Below are 22,626 nucleotides of genomic sequence, written 5' to 3'. Positions count from 1 at the left end.
AGATATGAATTTGAATAAAATATCACATATTTTATTAAATAACAATGAGTTTATTTAATCATGTTTACAAACTATAGGACCCTACGAGATTTAGGGCATCAACCTCAACACTTTGTAATGTGATCATTTAGTTGTTTGTTACACGATCGCTTAGGCATTTGTAAAGTGATTGTTTAGTTGTTTGTTACGTGATCGTTTAGTTATTTGTTACGCAATCGTTCAGTTGTTTGTGATCTGATCATTTAGTTTTCTGTTACGCGATCATTTAATTATTTGTTATGCGATTGTTTAGTTTTTATTATGTGATTATTTAATTGTTTTAAGCGATTGTTTACTAATTGTGGTAATGTATACGTTTGTTACAGGTTGCTAAGATGGTTATCCCTATTGAGAAATATTTCCTGCTACAGTTTTTTGCCAAGTCCACAAAACTGCATCGGTTATTAAGAATAAGTTGACAGAAGAGCAGATGAGAATGTTTAGGACTATGAGCTTTGGTCCACTGTTGGACATAGATCTTATATTTAATGGGCAACTTTTTCACTGTTTTCTATTAAGGGAGGTAATGGATGCAAACCCAGACGTTATATCATTCAACATACTGGGGAAGAAGATAACATTCTCCCAAGATTATTTTAATTTGGTAACTGGGTTGTGGTCGACTAAGGAAATAATAGAAAGAAAAACAAGCAGTGAGAAACTGCGACAAGTTATTCTTTGACCGAAGGACCCAAATGATAAGGATAGTTCTTTCAATACGTGGAGAATGCATTCGAGAAGTTTACTTTTACAAATGATGAAGATGTCGTCAAGGTTGCATTGGCATATTCATCGAAACGGTGATTATTGGAAAAAACAAGAAAACCCAATTTGATTTGAGAACATTTAGGATTGTCAATGACCCTAAAGTCTTTAGATATTATGACTAGTCATTCGTCTTTTTCAAACGTACATTGAATGGCATGAAGACTATCATGCACGAGAAGAAGAAGACACATGAGACAAAGAAAGTAAAAAATGCTCATCATGCCTCATACTATATAAAGGGATTTACACTTGCATTCCAGGTATGTACTTTTGTTTCTATTTCACTTTAATTTGTGTGTTATGTATGTGTATAAAAGCTCCCATATTATAGGTTTGGGCTTATGGAATTTTATCCACGTCAAGTAAGTTCATAGCCACCAAAGTCAACAAGACTGCAATTCTTAGAGTTCTTAGATGGACTTGTTCTCGTGCTCCATCTTATGAATCATCGAGTAAGAATGTGTTTTTTCCTCCCCTAAGTTACATGGCTCAATATGATTATCCATGAAGACATGGTAGAAATATTACGTGTTGGAATGGTTGCATATCCAAAGTTTTGACTAGTTAGAATAGGTTGATTCGTTGGATTGCATTGTTGGTACATATTCTCGGTGTGTATTCCATGACTTTTGTGGGGTGTAACTGATACAAATAACGACATCTGGGATGCATCACTGCCTTTTAAAAAGAAGCTAAGATCTTCATCATCGACTATGTCAATTGAGGAGTCGGGATCAATAGATTGTAACAACATTTGATGTGTATATCAAATATATCTTAATCGATATTTAGTCGTTGGTGCATAATATTCACTAATTCACCGACCATTATATCATTTCTAACCTTCAGACCTTTCATATGACCTCCAACATAATTGCTTCCCGACTAGTCCCATTCTCCACCAAATTGTACAAAGATGTGAAGTAGCATCGTTGATAAGTATCATCGTTGATCTGCAATCAAATTAGCAAATTTTAAGCAATACCCAATCAAATTTTAAGAAATCATTGAGTAATTGATAAACGATCGCCCAACTATTTATAAGTGTTTACTTAGAACGCAATCGCGTATATACTACTAAACGATTGTTCAGTATTACATATACGATCGTTTATATAATACTACATGATCGTGAAATAGTATATAAAAGATTATTTATATAATAATAAACGATCATTTAAATGTTATATAAACGATCGTTTATATAGTACTAAACGATCGTTTATATAATACTAAATGAGCGTTTATATTGTAAAAAATGATCGTCTATATATTACTATACAATCGCTCATTCAATGCTAAACAAATCTAGGGGACAAGAAATATTATAGAATATTACTTACCTTCTCTCCGTTTTTGGATCTGACAAACGAATCTTGCTTTATAGCCAAAGATACAATGAAATGAACAAAGATAAAAACGATCGACAATGAGGATGTTGTACTGAAATTCTGAGAGAACAATGGGAGAACTTCGTAGTGGGTTCGACGAAAAATGAATAAGAGTAACATTTCATTCTTGATATCAATGTTATTCAATACTATCGGTAGAATATTAGTTGAGAATAAATACGTTGGTAGAATGTTAGTGTTGCATTGAATACCTATGGAATGAAAAATTGAAGATATTGTTGAAAGAAGAAGAAATGTAGATAGTTTGAAGAGTTTTTTAAATTGGAGATAAAATTGGAATATCACATTGACAAAAAGTACGGATAGTCGCGCGAGGTTCCGAAGTAGTAGTGTAATTTGATATTGCAGATCCGTCCAACACACCGCTGCTGTCCAAGTCGCCGCCCGTCATCCGATGGTTCTGCCGCCGTCCGGTGGAAGTCACATTTTCACCGTTCAATGAGTGTTGGCGGCTGCTGGTTAGTCCCCCGCAATGTTCCAAATCGTGAAAGGATGTGTATGGTTTTAGTGCTTTTTGTTACTAAGGGGTAATTTCTCAAACATATTGGAAGGGAAATACAATTCGCATATCGTTGTGCTCTTCGTCATACACCGGTGTGAAGAAGAAAACTTGGCGCATAAATTAGAGGGTGAATGTTGAATTTTCCATTCAACGACAATTCTTGGAGGTACGGAGGAAGGGAATGGTGGACTATGGAGGGAAGCAGTGATTTGGAAATTCTTGGAATAATTAAACGAGTCAACCCGGGAACTCGGTGGACTGAAACGAAGAGAGGAAGGCCCCCTTGGGGGGACAACTACGCCTGGAGAGGAAAACAACAATTCAACTACCCAGTTGACCCAACATAATATCTAATCATTGAGACACGGTTTGACGCGAGGGTGTAGGAAAAGGTCATCTTCTCCATTTAAAACAATTTCCCAATTGTGATTTCTTGTTCTCATTCCATTCCATTCTTACTTTTATGGCAATTATGATTTAATGTCGCAACATTCTTCTCTAATCATCATAGCTTTGGCTATCTTCTCTAAGAAGTTGCAGACTTTTCCAGGTGAAACCGCTTTCTTCGTTACCTTGTCAGGAACCCTTCTTGTAGCCATATTTCAAAATTGTTTTCTCACGTTTTGTGTATTCTAGAATAATCGCCCTGATATTCTTCATTGGAGGAGATTTAGAAATCGGGAAGTAGGTTCTGTCATTGGATATTTGGAAATGGGTTGGCTTTGACAGGGGATGACAAACTTCTATTTCATCATCTACTTTTTGATTCTAACATCTCGAAGTTCACGAAATTTGGTTAATTTCTTAATCATTAGCCCCAAAACAGGTTATCTGGTTTGAACTTTGAAGCTAGGTCTTCCTTTTCCTTCTGAATAGCCTCTCATGATTCATGATCTTAGGTTGGTGAATCTTGGGTCAGTGGAATTCTAGCAGTTGCAACCAACTGTTTTGGATGTCTGGAGATTTCATTCTTAATTGTTATTTGTTTGGTTAAAACAAAAAATTAAAAATTAAAAATGGGTGCATGGATAGGTCTCTTTTCCATCCATACTTTGGGTAGTCTTGTCTAAATACATTTGAAAGAGATCATCATCTCTGGAGCTTCTTCAAAGCTGTTAGTTTCTTAAAATTGATTTCTCAGTTTCGAGTTCAAACATTTGAATGCCATGAAGCTTTTAAGTGCTGTGGTAAACTCCTTTGGATGTTCTGCATCTGGGGAACGTTTAGTTTCAGCTGCAAGAGATGGAGATTTTCAAGAAGCACAAGCTTTGTTGGAATATAATCCACGGTTGGCACGCTACTCTACTTTTGGTGTGCGCAATTCCCCACTCCACTACTCAGCAGCTCATGGCCATCATGAGGTATTTCACTCTTTAAATGCACACTGATGATGTTTTTGAAGCCATTCTCACTTTGTTAAGATTAGCGAATGTTATAGGCTATTGTCATTGTGCTTGTTCTTACATGTTTGCAGATAGTCTATCTTTTGCTTCAGTCTGGAGTTGACATTAATATAAGAAACTATAGGGGTCAGGTATTACCAATTTCTTCAAATTATTTGCCCTTTTCAGTTCAGGGATCTATAGCATATGTGCATTTTCTTCTCTTTTCACCATTTCATTTCTTACATAATTTGATTATTTGTGCTATTGGACGTCAAGTTGTATCTCCTGCATTTCAAGATTAAATTCATAATGTATCTTGAGTTCATCATTGTGTCCTTACACTTTGGTACACAGACTGCTCTGATGCAAGCTTGTCAACATGGTCACTGGGAGGTTGTTTTGATTTTAGTACTTTTTGGAGCCAACGTGAGTAGTTTATCATGTTAGCTGTCACATTCATAAGGTGAGCAACTTATTAGTCATTCATATATTTTTTTGCACATTTTAGGTCCATAAAGCAGATTATTTGAATGGAGGGACTGCGCTACATCTTGCTGCTACAAATGGTCATTCCCGGTGCATCAGGCTTCTTCTTGCTGATTATATTCCAAGCATGCCTAATTTTAGGGAAATAATGAGTCAATTAACAGACAATGAAGAATCAATCTTAGAGTTTGATCATAGGTACATGTTGAATTTCTCATGACAATTTTCCAGGTTGAAATGCTTATGGTGGCTGATTAACATCATACTTTTGTGATTTAGGGCATTGTCAAAGATTATTAACCAAACGGCAGATGGAGGCATTACCGCTCTACACATGGCCGCCCTTAATGGGCAAGTTGAAAGCGTGCAGTTACTTCTGGAATTTGGGGCATCAGTTTCTGAGGTGACTTTAGGCGATGGAACCATAATTGATCTAATAGGTTTCCCCCTTTGATTTTATGCCTTCTCTTTCACTAATTCAACTTGACGCCTTCTTTTTCAAGTTGGCCTATATTTTCCTTCCTAATCCAACATTTAACATGTTTTTTAACTTCTTTTGACAATAACAAAACATTCCTCTAAAATTTTTGCATTACGTTCTGGGTTTGGTTCTATTTTCATATAAAGGCTAGAGCTATAGCATGCATGGTCATGGGATGTTGAAATGAAGTGGTAGTTAAATGAAATGTTGTTTCTCTTGCCTCTATAAAATATTTTACCTTATCCTTCGATTCTGTGGGCAAGTGAATAGCACTGAAAGAAAGGGGTTATTGAACAGTTGATTTCTTATGATCTCTTGCGATGATATAAATAGCTTGTCTGTTGCAACTTTGATAGGTGCTGGGAGCACAGCTCTTCATTATGCTGCATGCGGTGGTAATGCAAAATGTTGTCAAGTATGTGTTTCATTTAAAGGAAAAGAATCAGAAATGGGATTAAATGAATGTATTATTTTTCTTCGTTGAGAGGCTATTACTTATTGTTTTCAATTTCATCGTGTAGCTTTTGATTGCCAGGGGTGCCAGTCTGACCGCAAGAAATGAAAATGGGTACGTACTGTCCACTTGGCTTATTCTTTGTATTTGAACTTGATTTTTTTTTTTTTTTTTTTTTAATGTTTGGACCTGTGCCTAGCAAGTCATCTTCTGAACATAAAAAATTACTTTTAAGAAATGAGCTTACGTTCTTTAATTACTTGGACACTCATTAGGGAACTATTTTCTAAACTGAAAGCAGTAGTGGCTATGGAGATATTGATAGGAATGCTATTAGGATAGAAGTTAGGGATATTATTATGCTAGGAAGGGTATATTAGTTATTAGCCAAAAAATTGATTTTGGGATGAGTGTGTAGGTAGGTATTAGTTTAGTTGGTTTAGGCTAGAATGATTTCAAGAGAGGAAGAGTCTAAAGAACTTTACATTGCCTCGGAGTTATTGTAGTTTTTCTGTGTATATTATAATGCTAATGCCAAATATTTGGGTTCCATCAGAAATTCTGGAGGACTCCCATTAAAATTTTAAAGTGAAACAGTGTCAACCGCCTTGTTAATAAGCATATACTAACTTATGTGATTGTCTGGCTGGCCTTAGAATTGGGGTTCAAATTGAAAGCAGTAATAGCCGTGGAGAAATTTTGGAGGACTCCCCTTTTTTAGTTATTTGAACACATTACAGGAATGCCTCGATTACATAATAAATTTGAGGGTTGAACGGTTTATTCAAACGGTTCCCTTATTCCAAGGATATTAATGGGTCATTTATTTCACATCAATAACATTTTGAGAATACTATATGTTAATAAACAAACTAAATTAAGCACGGGTATAATAATCCCTTGATTATATTGATCATTTTTTCATGGAAATATTATTCCCTACTTCTTTATGGAATTGTAACATTCACTTGATTTAGCATGGTTATCGTATAGCAATCCCTGTATCAATTCCTTTGTCAACTTGCATCTACTTCACTTGATTTTTCTTCTTCCCACACAGTTGGACACCTTTAATGGTCGCTCGCACATGGAATAAAAGTTGGCTTGAGGACATTCTCACCGCAGAGCCTGTAGACCTGCCAAGACTTATTCCCTCTCGTTACATATCTCTGCCGCTTATGAGTATTGTTCAAATTGCTAGGTAACTGGAATTCGTTATTTCTTTCGGTTGCTTATCCTTCCAGAGAAATTTATATACATGGAATTGACTTGCCCTTCATTTATTCATTCTGGAGCCACCAACTTTGAGGACAATATTGTCCACTTCATGTTACTACATCATGGAATTTGATCCACATGCTCCACTCTGGCCCTCAATTTTAATTTCTTATTGGGGTGACATGGAACAAGATATTAAAGACAAGTTATTAGAACCAGTCCTAAAATGTAAATTTTTACAAAATCAAAGAACAAGCTAGAAAATTGTTCTCTCGTGCTGCGTTCAATTAATTTAGAACGTTGTCATGATGAATGAAATTGATTTCTTTATCCTTTTTGGATCCATTCGCAGAGAATATGGATGGACTAGTAAGTCTGCCCCCGGATGCCAGGATCCATGCGTTGTCTGTTTAGAGAGGAAGTGTACGGTAGCTGCTGAAGGTACATTATTAACTTAACAATATCATATACCTGACTAGGGAACTATGATATTCTTATTAATGTAAAACATCAATTCTGTTGCTAAATTGTTCCATTAAAGTTTTAACAAGTTTGCTGAGCATGAGCAAAAGTTTGAACGTCAATGTTTAAAACATGGGCTATTTCTATCTTAGACAACGAATTATCTTCTTAATGAATTTTAAAGTGTAGTGATGGTAAAGATTTGATTGAAAAGGGCCGATATAGATAAAAGTTGAAACCAAACTTTTGAAATAACAAGAGAGACAAAATTGAAAGTAGTAAACTAAAGTCTATACTCAACCCAACTATTACGTTTATTGGTATGTGGGGTTGTTGAGTGTGATAAAAAGTCCAATCCCCTGCAGGTTGTGGTCATGAATTCTGTACAAGATGTGCTTTATACTTCTGTTCTACAAACTACGGGACAACCATTTCTCGTGGCCCTCCAGGATCAGTTTCTTGTCCACTCTGTCGCAATGGCATAGTGTCATTCGTTAAGCTTCCTGGAAAAGCACCTGTTAAGAAGATTGCAAGAACAAGTTTGTCACTTTCAATGTGCCAATGTTCTCACGAGACACCATCAAAACCTACCCCCTTAACCACCCAGCTACGGTCGCTCGAGTTGTGTCGTGTCCACTATACTCCTCTGGGAGTTTCCGTTTGCTGTCAGAGACTTCCATCAATCAATCTCTGTTGGAAAACACCGGATGTATGCCACTCTTTGGTTCCACGCTGTGCCAACCGGAACTTGCAGAACCACTTGGCCAGATGTTGAAGGCCAGGGCTCCAACAGTCAACTTATCACAGGTCATTCTCTTCTATAGCTAATTAATATGTAATCCAAGAGTGGATGCTGATATTTTATGTGATTTCATTATTTCTTTATTATTGAATCCTTCATTGTTAATAGTTTGATCTTGACCTTCATTGACTGAATGTGGGTCAGGCATTGTGGTGTTATATAGAAGCAATGTACATATAAGAACATTTAGTGGATTCCAGACCATGTCATTTAGATCTTTCTGTTCAGAAGCTTGGTGTATAACTTTTCTTCTTTCTGAAAGATTTGAAATGAGATGCAAGATTTTCAAGATTGATGTTGGAAGTTTTATGAAATATGGTTTGATGTTCAATGATATCGTTGCACTTCTATTAAAACATTTTGTCAATATTAATTTTCAACATTTGATCATTCTATTGGGAAATCTTGTGAACCAAACCAACAGCATACGGCAGAAAAGGTAGAAAAATTTTCCTATTCTTCCTCCCAGATGTTGTCATACTACAAAAGAGTGGTAGAGTACTAGAAATATTGCTTGAAAAACAATTGGGTGTAAATGAGCATCTTGTATAAATGCTACTCTTTCATTAGCCGAATTATCAATCTTCGTTGATTATTTATGTTCAATATGTAATATTCATTTATTTCTTTATTGTTTCGATATTAGTTTTAGGGATTTTGTTCAATGCCTTTTATTGCATATGATTTGTAGTGGAAGCGAAACGAAATCATCAATAGACAATGATTAGGTATTACTTAATCTCAAGTATCCTTTTTTGTTAAAACAAAATAATAATAATTCATTTTCTTAAAAAAAATTGTAGTGTTGTTTGGACGGCACAAAAGATGAGCTACAAAATCTAACTTTGAAAATTACATAAATGACCACCTATTTTACAAAAATGTCCAAAAATACTATATTTTTTTCACAAATGTATTAATGGGCATGTTTTTTACACAAATGTACTAGTGCTTTTACATTTTAGCCCTTACTATCTCTTGAACGTGAGAAAGATAAGAGGAAAAATCATAAAAGGAAGTTGTTCAGTTTCTTTTTTCCTTTTTTCCCCTTTTTTTTTTTTAAATCGTGAATCTTTTAAGGGGAAAAAGCGTTTATTTTAGTCATTACCATTGAAATTGTACTACTAACAATTTAATTTCAATTGTATTACTAACAATTTTATAGAAAATCAAAATGATTTAGAAGCAGAAATTATAGCCATAGAATCAAACTCAAAAAATAAAATTTAATTGAACATTAATGATTATGGTTTTGAACTTAGACGGAATAAGCCTTGCAGTCTTCTGTGTAAGAAGATTAAAATGAAAAAAGTGATGAATAGAAAAAAATCAAGGGAAGAGGGAAAAAAAGAGCTTGAAAGAAACAAATTATTGTGGGGAAGGATTAAAACGCAGAAATGAAAAAGGAAGAATAGAAAAACTGCTTTGAAGCTAAAATCCATAGAGAAAAATAACAAAATTTGAAATACTAAACATGGAAAATATTACTTCCTAAAATCATGAATCTTAACCAAAAGTAATGTATTAAGCATCTGTTTGAATTGACTTGAAAATAAGGTGTTTTTCGATAAATTTATTTTTATTTAAATATTTTTCACAAAAATTGTTAAAAATACACTATTCGGTTCTAATTTTTTTTCAAAATAATTTATTTTTAAGAAAATACATTCCAAACACGCCAAAGATCTCACCATTACTTTCTGAAATTTGCCTCAAAAAAGGTAAAAGCATAAAAAAGAAAACGAAAATCTTTTTAGTCGGTTGAGTTTTATGAAATAAATGCAATTGGTCGTTTCAATTTGAGCTTCGTACTATGTCTACATTTTCAACTCGAAAACAGATGAATCACCATCTCCAAGATAATTTAGAACTAAACAACAGAGGTATTTGACATATGAATTCAATTAAACTAGTGTGACCAACTTCAATTTGGTCCATGAATTTGCTTAACCTCAAAGTATGAAAACTAGCACAAAACAATGAAAATCCTATCAGCAATTCTACTTCTCAATATCAACCGTTTTAGTAAAAGAAAAGTGGAAAACAACCGAAAATGGTCCTAAATAGTAGGTTTAAGTTTTTATCTTATAAAACTAGCATTTTCTTTTAAAACTCCTAAAAATAGTTTTTCTCGATCTATCTCGAACGAGTTCGACTATGAGATTTTATTAGAAAATCAACTTTTTTCCAACTTATCGATTGTTTTCGACTTTCTAGTTACATCTCACTAGATTATACACCGAGATTATATATATCTTGATATCAATCTCAGGCAAAATAACACCGAGATTCTATATTTTTTAGCTTTCTCGGTTAAATCTTGGGCATAATTAACACCAAATTCATATATTTGAGCTCGGTGGAATATCGAGCAGAATTAATACCAAGATTATATATATATCCAAAATCTTACCCAATTTTTTTTAAAAATTGGATCTTTCCCAAAATTTAAAAATGTTGAATCAATTTGAAAAACTCATTTGATATTTTGGAAATTCATATAATTTTGACAATAAATCATGCTAAAGATTTAAAAAATTGGGCAATAATTTGATATAATATTTAGTAAACATAAATGAATTTGGAGAAAATTTAAAAATAATATAAGATTTGGTATAAGATTTGGGAAGACTACATAAAATTAAATAGCAAATGTTGGTGTGTGACTAGGCGAGATGTACCAAGAAGACTCAAAACAATCCATAAGCTAAAATAAAGTTGATTTTTTAACTAATTCTCGGCGTCGATCTCGCCTGAGATTGACTGAAAAAAACTATTTTTACAAATTTTCAAAAAGTATGCTAATTTTGTAAGGTGTAAACCTAAACGTGCTATTTTTGATAATTTTTCGAAAACAACTCATTAGAAAATGATGATAGAGTTGAAAATTTAAAGAAAAAGATGGAGCAAAAAATGTTTTTTAAAATTAAGCTTGTGACCCACATTTATCAATTTTGCAAAAATGAAAAAATTCTTAAGCCCAACGCAACTTCACTAATGAATGAAAAAGAAAGGTAAAAAATACCATCACAAAGTAAGTTCGAGCTTCACCCTTATTAATTCTTTTATCTTCACAAAATCTCAGGGTTTACTACAAGTTTGCAACAGACTCTCTTCATCTTCACGGAATTAGTCGTTCTTCATCTCACTCCCTATTCCTTCATCTTTACTTTTGATTTCTTTCTTGGTTTCTTTGATCTTCACTTCCGATTTCTTAATTAGTCTGGTTATTATTTTTGTTGGGCTTTGTTTGCACTGATAATGGGCTTTGGATAAACCCATTGAGGCCCAAAGCTGAAACTTTCAGCTCAAACCAACTGAAAAGAAAGAAACCAGTGGCCTTTGATTCTGTGTGCTAAAAAGCACAATCCGTGTGTTACAAGATCTTGGCCTTACACATTGAGGGCTGAGATCTTCTTTAACCACTCATACAATCCGAGTGCATTTGAATGACTATCTTCAGTTTTGCATGTTTCAGATTTTAGAGAGAGAGAGAAGGCTAAGATGAGAGAACGAGATGCTGCCAAAATATTATGACATCTTGAAAAAGAAGAAGCAAACTACAAGCATGAAGAGTAAAGAGAAAGGGAAGAAGGCACAAGTTTTAACGTGGTTCGGTCTCAAAACTACCTACATCTACGGAGGAGTTGGATTCAAGTGTTGGAGATTTCTTTGAAGAACTTTTTACATATGAGTTTAGCTAGCTTTCTACTCTATTTTTCTGTACATCAAATGAACTAGCTACATATGTATTTATACAGGACTTTCAAAGTAAATCATTTACAACAAATTTTGTTTAAGTTGATTTCAACATGTTTCTTTAACAAATCTCCACCTTGAAATTAACTTCAACAAGTTTTAACTCCTCTTGTACTGACTTTATCTTCTTTATCCCTTGTCTCTCAGCTTAAACCCGATCATGTTGAGGCATTTTTGAAGTTTGAGCTGGGTGACTGCTTTGGTTAACATGTCAAAGGAATTCTCAGAGGTATGTACCTTTAACACTTCGATCTTCTTGTTTTCTATCTGTTCACGTATGAAATGGTACTTAGCATCAATATGCTTAGTTCAATTATGATATTGTGGATGCTTTGATAAGTATATGGCACTTTGATTGTCACAAAACAATTTTACTGTATCCTGTTTAATACCGAAGTCAAGTAGAAGCCCTTTAAGCCATAAACCTTCCTTAACAGCCTCTGATAAGGCTATAAATTTAGCCTTAGTGGTAGAAAGGGTTACCACTGATTATAATGTTGCCTTCCAACTTAGTACACAACTTCCATATAGGAAGATATAACTTGATAGGGACCTCCTTTTATCTAAGTCCCCTACGTAGTCAGAATCAACATAGCCTATTAGCCTATGGTCGTTTCAGTGAGATGTAAGTCTCAAGTATCAACGACGTTATATAAAGAGATTAGTCATCTCGTGGTCCAGTCTTATACAAATTTTTTGTATAGGACACCTTCACTCACATGTCTCCATATGAATGATCAAGATCAACCATCTGTAGTAGTTCACAACACTTGTAACCATCTACAAAGCGGGCTGTATCCATAGTGCCACTAGGATCAGCTATCCCTCCTTAATCCTTATATTACACACCTTTTTAGGTTATCACTTAAGGCATGATCCACTTGTATATCTCATATACTTGCTTAAGTTTACATACAATAATCATGGAGCTTTGTTTATTGGATACGAGTAAATGCAAAATAAAATAGCTCTTATTTTATTCATAGCAATGTGTACAGTTTACAAACTACAAGACTCCGGGAGAATTAGGACACCAATCCCAACAGATATAACTTCATAGGGACCTCTTTTATCTAAGTCCCTGCGTAGTTAAAATCAACATAGCCTATCAGTTCTAGTTCACTATTAAGAGTTTGTTGATATAGTAGTCTAGCACTCGTAGTGCATTTTAAGTACCTCACGATCCACTTAGTTACCTCCCAATGTCTCTTACCCGGATTAGCCATGTACCTACTGACCAAACTTGTAGCATAGACGATGTCTGGCCTAGTAGAAATCATTAGATACATGAGACTTCCCACAACTTGGGAGCATGGAACAATATATCTTTAGATGTTCAATATCTATCTCTTTTGATGAGTTCTCTACTGAAAGTTTAAAATAATGTGCAATAGGAGTACAAACTGTTTTAGCTTATGTCATGTGATATCTTTTGATTAGTTTTTCACAATATTGTGTCTGATCAATGCATAACTTGTATGATGTTCTGTCTTTTTTGATATCAATGCCTAATATTCTGTTTGCACTGCCCATGTCCTTCATTTCAAATTCTGATTTCATTAATTCTTTAACTTGTTTTAAGTCCTTCATAGTAGTTCCTGATAGTAGCATATCATCTACATATAGAAGTAGATAAATAGGATTAGCATAGGTTTTAGTGTTTATATAAACACAACTATCATAGGAACTCTCAACAAACCCATTCTTCTGAATGAAATCATTGAATCTTATGTTCCAACACCTAGGTGACTGTTTAAGTCCATAGATAGACCTTTTAAGTAGACAGTAATAGTCTTTTTTCCCACTGACTTCATAGCCTTTAGGTTGGCACATGTAAATGGTTTCATTTAGAAAGCCATGTAGGAATGTTGTTTTAACATCAAGTTGCTCTAGCTCTAGGTCTCTTTAAGCCAGAATGGATAGTAGAAGTCTGATAGATTTTTGTTTGACTATATGGGAAAATATATCATTGTAGTCACCCCTTTGCAACTAACCTAGCTTTATATCTAGGTCCTTGACCATTAAGAACACACTCTTTAAATTTATACACCCATTTGGATGCAATTGGTTTGCATCTTTTAGATAAAGAAACCAAATCCCAAGTGTCATTCTTTCGTAGGGACTCAACCTCTTCATTCATAGTCTCTATCCACATCCTAGCTTTAGCACAACTCACCACCTCTTCAAAAGTAGAGGGTTCTAGCTCATTATTTAGATCTGAGGCATTTAGAGCTAGATTGATGTAGTCATCATATCTTAAGGGTGGCATTATAGTTCTCCTTTGCTTGTCTCTGGTTAGGCTATAGTCCCTTAGGTTTGGTCCCTCTTGCTCAGAATCAGAAACAACATCTTCTACTTCTTCTTTATGATGAGGCAACTGATCAATGTGGGTATTTGAGCTTGAAGGATCGATTGTAGGGATTAGAGAGTGCTCCACCTCAATTGTGCCTGTACTTTCTTGTGAAGCTGATTCATTTGAGTTAGGCCTTTGCATAAACATTTTCGTCTCTCTAAAAATGACATCTCTGCTTGTTACACACTTCTTCTCAGTAGGATGCCACAATCTAAAGCCTTTCACTCCTTCAGTAAACCCCAAAAACATACATTTTACTGCACAGACAGCTAACTTCCCTTTGTTCTAATGTACAAAACCTGTGCACCCAAAGACCCTTAGGTTGTTTAGGTTAGGTAGATATTTGGTCCACCTTTCTTCTGGAGTGAGTAAATCAAGTGAGGCATGAGGGCATCTGTTGAGAGTATAGACTGTATAGGAGGCTGTTTCAGCCTAAAACTTCTCTGGTAGAATAGCATCTGATAAAGGACTCCTTACTCTTTCCATAATTATTCTGTTTAGTCTCTCCCCATTTTGCTAATGTGTGTACCTCACAGTCTTGTGTCTAACAATCCCTTGCTGCCTACAGAAAACATTAAACTCTTCTACACAGAACTCAAGTTCATTATCAGTTCTTAGACACTTTATTTGACAAATAGTTTGTTTTTCAACCATAGTCTTCCACTCCTTGAATTTCTCAAACACCATATCCTTAGTTTTAAGGAAGAATATCCAACATTTTCTAGAATAATCATCAACAAAAGTTAGAAAATACCTGGCTCCACTTAAGGATTGGAAACGTGAAGGGCCCCAAAGGTCTGAATGCACATAATCAAGGATGGCCTTAGTTGTGTGTTGAGCCTTAACAAAGCTTTGCTTGGTTGCCTTGCCTATCACACAATGCTCACAGAAAGATAAGCTCCGATGAATTCCTTTAGGTAGAATTCCTTGGTTGGCAAAAGCTTAGAGGCCTTTGACACTAATGTGTGAAAGTCTTTTGTGCTAAAAGTTTCCTTCAATAGGCTCTTTGGTAGTCACAACTAGAGCTAAATGCATTTTCTGAATTTCTTGAACAACATAGACCCCATTTATTTTGACCCCTTTGAAAATAGGCATACCATTCTTCAATACTTCACAGTAGCCTTTCTTTCCTTTATACTTGCAACCAACTGAGTCTAGCATGCCCAGTGAAATCAAGTTTCTCTTCAATTTCGGCATATGTCTGACAATTATCAGTAGTTTGACTATCCCATCCTTTAGGTTGAGTGAGACTGAGCCTATTCCAACTACTAGACATGAGTTATTGTTACCCATATATACTGAACCTCCATCTAGATCTTTATATGTTCTGAACTAGTCCTTGTGAGGTGTCATATGAAAAGAGCACCCTGAATCTAGAACCCAACCTAGGTTCTTAGCTGGTCTAACATCATCAACTCTTTGATTTGATGTAGCTAGGGCATCTAAATAGAAAAAAAGAGTCCTCCTCTACTGAAGCTTCTCCTGACTGGTTTGTCTAACTTTTCTGTTGTTGTTGTTGTTGTTGTTTGTTCTTTTATTCATTTTTCCATTTTAGGGTTCTGCAATCCTTGATAAAATGCCTAAACTTCTTGCAACATTTGCATCTAATCTTGGATTTTTCTTTGCCTTCTTCTGTGGAATTCTGCTTGCCCTTTTCTTTGTTGTTTTTCTTAGATTTGCCTTTTACAAATAGATCTTTAGCACTGGGTTTCTCTTCCTTGTTAGTTAATAACTCCATTTCTCTGATATTTAGTGCTGAAATGATTATATTAGTTGTTACTGAGTCTCTTCCATACTTTAAAGTTGTCTTGACATCTTTGTAAGAGTTTGGAAGTGAACTAAGAAGTAGAAAGACTTCATTATCTGCCCTAATGTCTTCACCTTAAGTCTTGAACTCAGCTGTAATTTTTTTAAAATCATCAAGGTTTTTCTGTTAAGGTCTTTGAAGAGCTCATCTTGAAAGTAAAAAATCTCTCTCTCAAGAAAAGCTTGTTTGAAAAATTTTTAGTTTCATACAATTCATTCAGCTTCGTCCACATTTTAAAAGTTGTTTCTTGATCAATAACTTGCCTTAGTACACCGTCAGATAGGTTTAGGACAAGTGTTCTATGAGCAATTAGCTCCATATTCTCCTTTTCTTCTTCTTCCGTGGTAGTGATAGGAAGCTTAGATGGGTCTTTTAGAGCTTTATGTGCCCTCTGTTTCCCTAAAACAACCCTTATTTTTGCCTTCCATAAGTTGAAGTCACCTTTCCCATCAAACTTCTCAATATCATATCTTGCAACATCTATCTTGAGCTTTCTTTACAATTTTGATTGCTTCAAGATTTCCTTTCTTTAAATCTTGAATAATGTTCTTTCTTTTCTTGCAGGCTCTAATACCACTTTGTTGGGCTTTGTTTACATTGATAATGGGCTTTGGATAAACCCACCAAGGCCTAAAGCTGAAACCTTCAGCTCAAACCAACTGAAAAGAAAGAAACTAGTGGCCTTTGATTCTGTGTGCTAAAAAGCACAATCCGTGTTACAAGATATTAGCCTTACACGTTGAGGGCTGAGATTTTCTTTACCACTCACACAATCAGAGTGCCTTTGAATGACTATCTTCAGTTTTGCATTTTTCAGATTTTAGAAAGAGAGAGAGATAAGCTCAAGAGAGAAGGCTGAGATGAGAGAACGAGATGCTACCAAAATCTTGTGAGATCTTGAAGAAGAAGAAGAAGCAAATTATAAGTATGAAGAGTAAAGAGAAAGGGAAGAAGGAAGACACAGGTTTTAATGTGGTTCGACCTCAAAACTGCCTACATCCACGGAAGAGCTGGATTCAAGTCTTGGAGAGTTCTTTGAATAACTTTTTACATATGAGTTTAGCTAGCTTTCTACTCTATTTTTCTGTACATCAAATGAACTAGCTATTTATGTATTTATACATTACTTTCAAAGTAAATCAGTTACAACAAACTTTGTTTAAGTTGATTTCAGCATGTTTCTTTAACAATTTTCTTTATCATACTAGTTTCTTCCTTCATTTCTTTCCATTATGTCGACACTCTTCTTTCCTTCCCACTTCCCCTACTCCCTTCTTCTTCCTTCTCTTTCTCTTTCCCTTTTTCTCTTTTTTTTTTTTTTTGAAAATATTCTCGAAACACATAATGGGAGAAATCACCACTCACACCATCCTTCTCAAAACAACAAATTTGACTCAGCCTCTCTCGATTTCAAACTTGGGGATTTTCTACTGATACAAATAAGAAAAACAAGCTTTATGGTAGCTCCTTTTTCCTGAGAGAGACCAGAAAAAAGTGAAAAAAATATATGGATTTCTTTTGGTAAATAGCCATTTTTTCTATCACATTTATCTCTTCCATTTGTTTCCTCTCTTCTTTCCATTTTTTCCTCTCTTTTTTCCATTTTTTTTCCTTTTGCTTTGTGGGGTTGAAGATGGAAAGGGCATTTCTCATTGTTATGTGCTGACTTTGTTTCTTTGCCTTCCCCCAATCTCCTTGTGGTTTCTATTTCTGCATCTTTGTTGTTATGTGCTTTGATTTTTCAAGGATTCGTTCAATGCAAGATCTTGATTGCCATTTTTGTCTTTTGAGGTGTGAGGCAAGAGAATAAGGAAAATGAATATTTTGTGGGTATTGTCATTTGATTCCACAATTAGTAGTTTTAAAATTGTCATTGCCATTTGATTCATTTTTATTCTTGGACACATAGTTAGCTATTTTTTATATTGTCGATCAATTATCTTCTAATTGCCTATTGATCACCTTTTATTTTTTTGTCAATTAGTTAGTAGTTTATGATATTATCCCATGATTGCATTCTGATTATTCTTTGATTATCTTTTATTTTTTTGACACATAATTAGTAGTTTCTAATATTGGCTACTAATCAAGTATTAGATAGATGTAGCAGATATCAATTAGATAGCAATCACATGACATCAAATAGAAATCACAAAGTACTTAATATCTAATGAACAATCACATAGCAATGTGACAGTCAGATATCAATAAAATAGCAATCACATGGTAATCAAATAGAAATCATGAAGTACTTAATATCTAATGAAAATCACATGACAATCAAAGATGACAATCAGGTAGCAATCATATATCAATCAGATAGCAATCGTATGACAACCATAAAGTACTTAATGTCTCATGAAAATCAAACCCACACCTAAGACAATTGATTTGGAAACAACAAAAAAGAAAAAATTAGGGAAGAATCTTATTATGATTTATTAGTTAGAAGTATCTTTTGTTAGGGGGTACAAAAAAAACTATACAGACTAAATATAGGACCTAAAAACTCTTTTAGTTCTAACCAACTGGCCACAATATATGTTCTCTCAATTCTAACGAATTGGCCACAATATACATTTGACCACAATATATATTCACACCCTCCCTCCAACTCAAGGTGGCAGAATAGGAACCAACTTGAGTTTGTTAAGCAAGTGCTGGAAGCGTTTAGATGACAAAGCTTTAGTGAAAATATCAGTTGGTTGCTCAATAGTGGAGATAGATCATAAAAGAAGAGTTTTACTCATGAGATGATGATGGACAAAGTGGCAGTCATTTTCAATATGTTTTATACGTTTATGAAAGACATCATTGTGAGCAATCTGGATGACATTATGATTATCACAGGGAAGAATAGTTGCAGACTGCTGAGTGACTCCTATATCAGCAAGAAGCCAGCGGAGCCATAATAATTCGGACATAGCATAAGCTAGAGCACGATATTCAAATTTAGTACTAGAACGAGAGACCACAATCTGTTTCCTACTCCACCAAGAAATGAGAGTCACTTAGGTAAAAATAGTAACCTGAGGTAGACTGCCTATTAGTAGGATCACCAACCCAATCAGCATCCGAATAGATAGATAACACCCAGGATGACTGTGAAGAAAACTGAATTCCATGCCCTTAGTACCCTTGACTAGAGATGTTCATGGGGTGGGGCAGAGACGGGGAAGACTTCCCCGTCCCCATCTTTGCCCCCTTATTTCATTCCCTATCCCCGCAAAATTCCCCAGAGGGAAAATTTTCCCGTTTGTTTTTTTAATATATTCATTTTTAGCAATTTTGTTTATTCTCAACCAAATAAAATTATATATATTAAATGAGTTATTTCCAATAAATTTTTTATTCAAAGAAAATAGTATAAAAAAACCATTACAAAAATAACACTATTATATGTGTAAAAATATAATTTAAGCCTATAATTTCTAAAAGATAAAATTTAAATATGATAATATCTATTCAAGCTTTCCATTTAAATACTACAATATTTATGGTTTAAGGTAGAAAGTCTTAAATATTAAAACAATTTAGAAATGTATTAAAGTACGAAAAGATTGAAATGAAAATTAGAAAATAACTAACTTTTTATACCACAATTTTTGTAAAAAGTATATAGATAAATAATAATAATATATTATTAAGCTATTATAATAATTATAATTATAATAACTATTATAAACTCATATACCGTTTATGTAAACAAAATATGAGTTAATAATAATAATTATTATTATTATTATAAAATATAATTATGTATTATATTCATCGGGGCGGGGCGGAAACCGGGTTGGGGACAGGGACAGAGAAATATTATCCCCATCCCCGTTTAGCCAACGGGGAAAAAATTATCCTTGCTTCCCTCCCCCCATTCCTCGTCTAATCGGGGATTCCCCACCCTGTACGGTGCGGGTCCCTGCAGGGCCCTAGCCCCTGGGTAAACGGACATCCTTATCTTTGACATAGCGAAGTATACCAAAAATGCCAATAAAATGAATGGTCTGTGGAGCAACCATGAATTGGCTAACAATAGGAATCACATATACAATGTCCAAACGAGTCACTGTCAGATAAATAAGACTACCAATCAATTGACGATAGAGTCTAACATCTTCAAGTCGAACTCCACCAAATGGTGTTAGGTGAACATTGAGATCAAGTGGTGTTAGTGTTGTAGTGGAGTTAGTGATGCATGAGCAGGCCAATAGACCAGATGCATACTTTGCTTGAGACAATAGATAACCAGCAGAGCTCGTTGACACATCAAAACCAAGAAAGTAAAGTAGTGAAACTAAATATTTCATTTGAAAGTGTTCTCTAAGGTACGTTGCAGATCAAAAATAGCCTGAGGGACATCCTAGGTAATAATCATATCATTAACATATAGAAGAAGGAGAATAATACCATGAGGTGTTTGGCATGTAAAGAGTGTCGTGTCATATGGACTGAAAGTATACCTAAGTTGAGTGATGGTAGAGTTGAAAGTTGGAAACCAAGCCCTCGGAGCTTGCTTCAAACCATACAGGACACGATGAAAGAACACACTTGTTGGGGTGGAGGAGGGTGGTTATATGTATATTTCCTCAAATAAGGCTCCAAGCCCTTGGAGCCTACTTCAAACCACATAAGTCTTTTCATAATCAGTGTCATACTTATGAGAATATCCTTTTACCACGAGTCAAGCTTTATATCATTTGATAGAACCATAAGAGTGAGTCTTGATCTTGTAGACCCATTTGTAATCGATGGGCTTTTTTTCCAGGGCCAAATCAACATAGTCCCATGTATGCATGTTCACTAAAGCCTGGAGTTCTTCATTCGTTGCTTGCTGGGTTAGTACTTACCTCATAAAAAGAGGTAGGCTGAACCAAAGAAACGATAGTGGAAAAATAATGAAAATCTCGGAGATGAGTGGGAGATGCCCTTACCCGAGTGGAACGTCTAACAAGAGAAGCAGGGTCATGCACAGGGTTAGATTCAATAGTTGAGACAGTAGATTGATCTAGATCAACAGAGACTGTGAAAGAACCCCTGTGAGGGGATTTAAGCGGAAGCAGGATCGTTCCAAAATCCAATTCTTTTGGAAAACAATTTTACACAGAATAAAGAAGATATCAGACATTTGTAAAATTATACAACATGCTTAAACTAAAAGAAAAGAGTTAAGGTTTTCAGAAAACCTACATTTGAAGACTTTTCTTCACTGGTGAATCCCTTGGAGTCCCAAATGACACTACCACTTGGAAACCTCAGTATCTTCTGAATGATGGACCCAAGAGTGGTGGGCTCTAATTGATTTTGGGAAGAGGGAAGAAGAAAGAATTTTTCTCTGAGAGGGAAAAAGGAATCTGTATTTTTCACACACGCTCTTCTCTGTTTTACAGGAAGAAGATGAAGATCAATCTACCACTAAACCAACATGTGGTTGAAAGAAATAAGGGCAACTCCCTTCCCATAATTAATTTTAAAATTAAATAATAAATAATTTTAATTCATAATTGAAATTATAAATATATAATAACCAATTTATTATATATTCATGTAATCATATGTTATATCACATACAACATATAATATATAGTTAATATTGTATCATATACAATATAAAACCTATAGTTTCTTTTCCTCTCACTAATGACATTTAATATAAATCACATTTACATTAAATTTTAACTTCTAATTCATATAGTTAACATTTGAATCATATTCAAACATTTAATTTCTCTCATAAATACTTTATATTATAATGTATCAAATACATTATAATAATTATATCATATATAATAAAATAAACTTAATTATATCACATATAATTAATTTCCTCATTTAATTTGAACAATTCAAATTAATCCAAAACTTGATCCTCATTAAATCTCATTGAGCTATTGAGGAGACCTTATGGATCTGTAGCTTGAAGCTCCAAGGGTTCGTGAATAATTAATTAAACTATTCAACATCCGTTAACTGTCAGGTACTCCACTAAAGACTGACAGCTGCACACTTCGCACTACAGATATATTTTTGTGTACATTGGATATAACAAATCAATAGTACGATGACCCTTCATAAAATTGCTCGTAAGTACAATTGGATCAAAATTACCATTTTGCCCCTATAGTTACATCTATCTCCTTAAGTACCACTGATCCTTCTAATGAACAATAGATCATAGTCCAACTATGAATAAACCCCTCTCGAGCCAGAAGAGGGTGTGGCGCCACATTGTTCAAGTCCCGGAATCAGCCCTTAAGGGATTAATTTATTTACTCACCCTGACCTCAGGGAAAGAGTGAATTCCTTCTTGTGTAGTTGTGTTCCCAGCTCCCCAATCAAACGAATCCTCAAAATAGTAAGTTTATTGAGTCGGTGATCTGGCTGCTCTCACCCATACAAATCCAAGGACCGCCCTCATAGGCAGGAGTTCACAACTCACTCAAGATTCAAGTCATGTTATCTTGGTCATCCTGGTGAAATGTAAGTCTCTATTATGAACGGTGTTATATAATGAGACTAAAAATTTCGTGGTCCGGTCTTATACAAAATCTTTTGCATAAAATATCCCTGCTCACATGTATACATATGAATGATCAGTATCAAATCATTTGTAGTACTTTACAATAATTGTAACACCTACAAAGCGAGCTATACTCGTAGTGTCACAAGGATAAGGTATCCAGCCTTATCCATCTACTACA

General features: G+C 34.6%; 1 protein-coding gene and 1 long non-coding RNA gene across 4 annotated transcripts; both read left to right on the top strand.

Moving 5' to 3' along the window:
• Positions 1-2,511: 2,511 nt before the first annotated feature.
• Positions 2,512-8,343, top strand: LOC120071646 (probable E3 ubiquitin-protein ligase XBOS32). Of its 3 annotated transcripts, XM_039024014.1 has the most exons (10): positions 2,512-4,082; positions 4,196-4,255; positions 4,461-4,532; positions 4,615-4,790; positions 4,872-5,032; positions 5,430-5,488; positions 5,595-5,641; positions 6,588-6,728; positions 7,098-7,186; positions 7,573-8,343. In XM_039024014.1, exons 1-10 carry the CDS (start codon positions 3,888-3,890, stop codon positions 7,980-7,982), a joined length of 1,410 nt encoding a protein of 469 aa, XP_038879942.1. In that variant the 5' UTR covers positions 2,512-3,887; the 3' UTR covers positions 7,983-8,343. The 3 variants fall into 3 exon arrangements, with proteins under 3 accessions (XP_038879942.1, XP_038879943.1, XP_038879944.1); XM_039024015.1 differs by lacking the exon at positions 4,196-4,255; XM_039024016.1 differs by lacking the exon at positions 4,461-4,532.
• A 3,115-nt stretch (positions 8,344-11,458) lies between these two features.
• LOC120070884 lies at positions 11,459-17,096 on the top strand. Its single transcript, XR_005480058.1, has 2 exons — positions 11,459-11,997; positions 16,493-17,096. It is a non-coding gene; the product is annotated as an uncharacterized LOC120070884 (long non-coding RNA).
• Positions 17,097-22,626: the final 5,530 nt, after the last annotated feature.

Source organism: Benincasa hispida, chromosome 2 (assembly GCF_009727055.1).
Source record: "Benincasa hispida cultivar B227 chromosome 2, ASM972705v1, whole genome shotgun sequence".
In the NCBI taxonomy this organism is placed as follows: Eukaryota; Viridiplantae; Streptophyta; class Magnoliopsida; order Cucurbitales; family Cucurbitaceae; genus Benincasa; species Benincasa hispida.
Note: the sequence above shows the minus strand (reverse complement) of the source record. Positions and strands in the feature narration are given on the sequence as shown.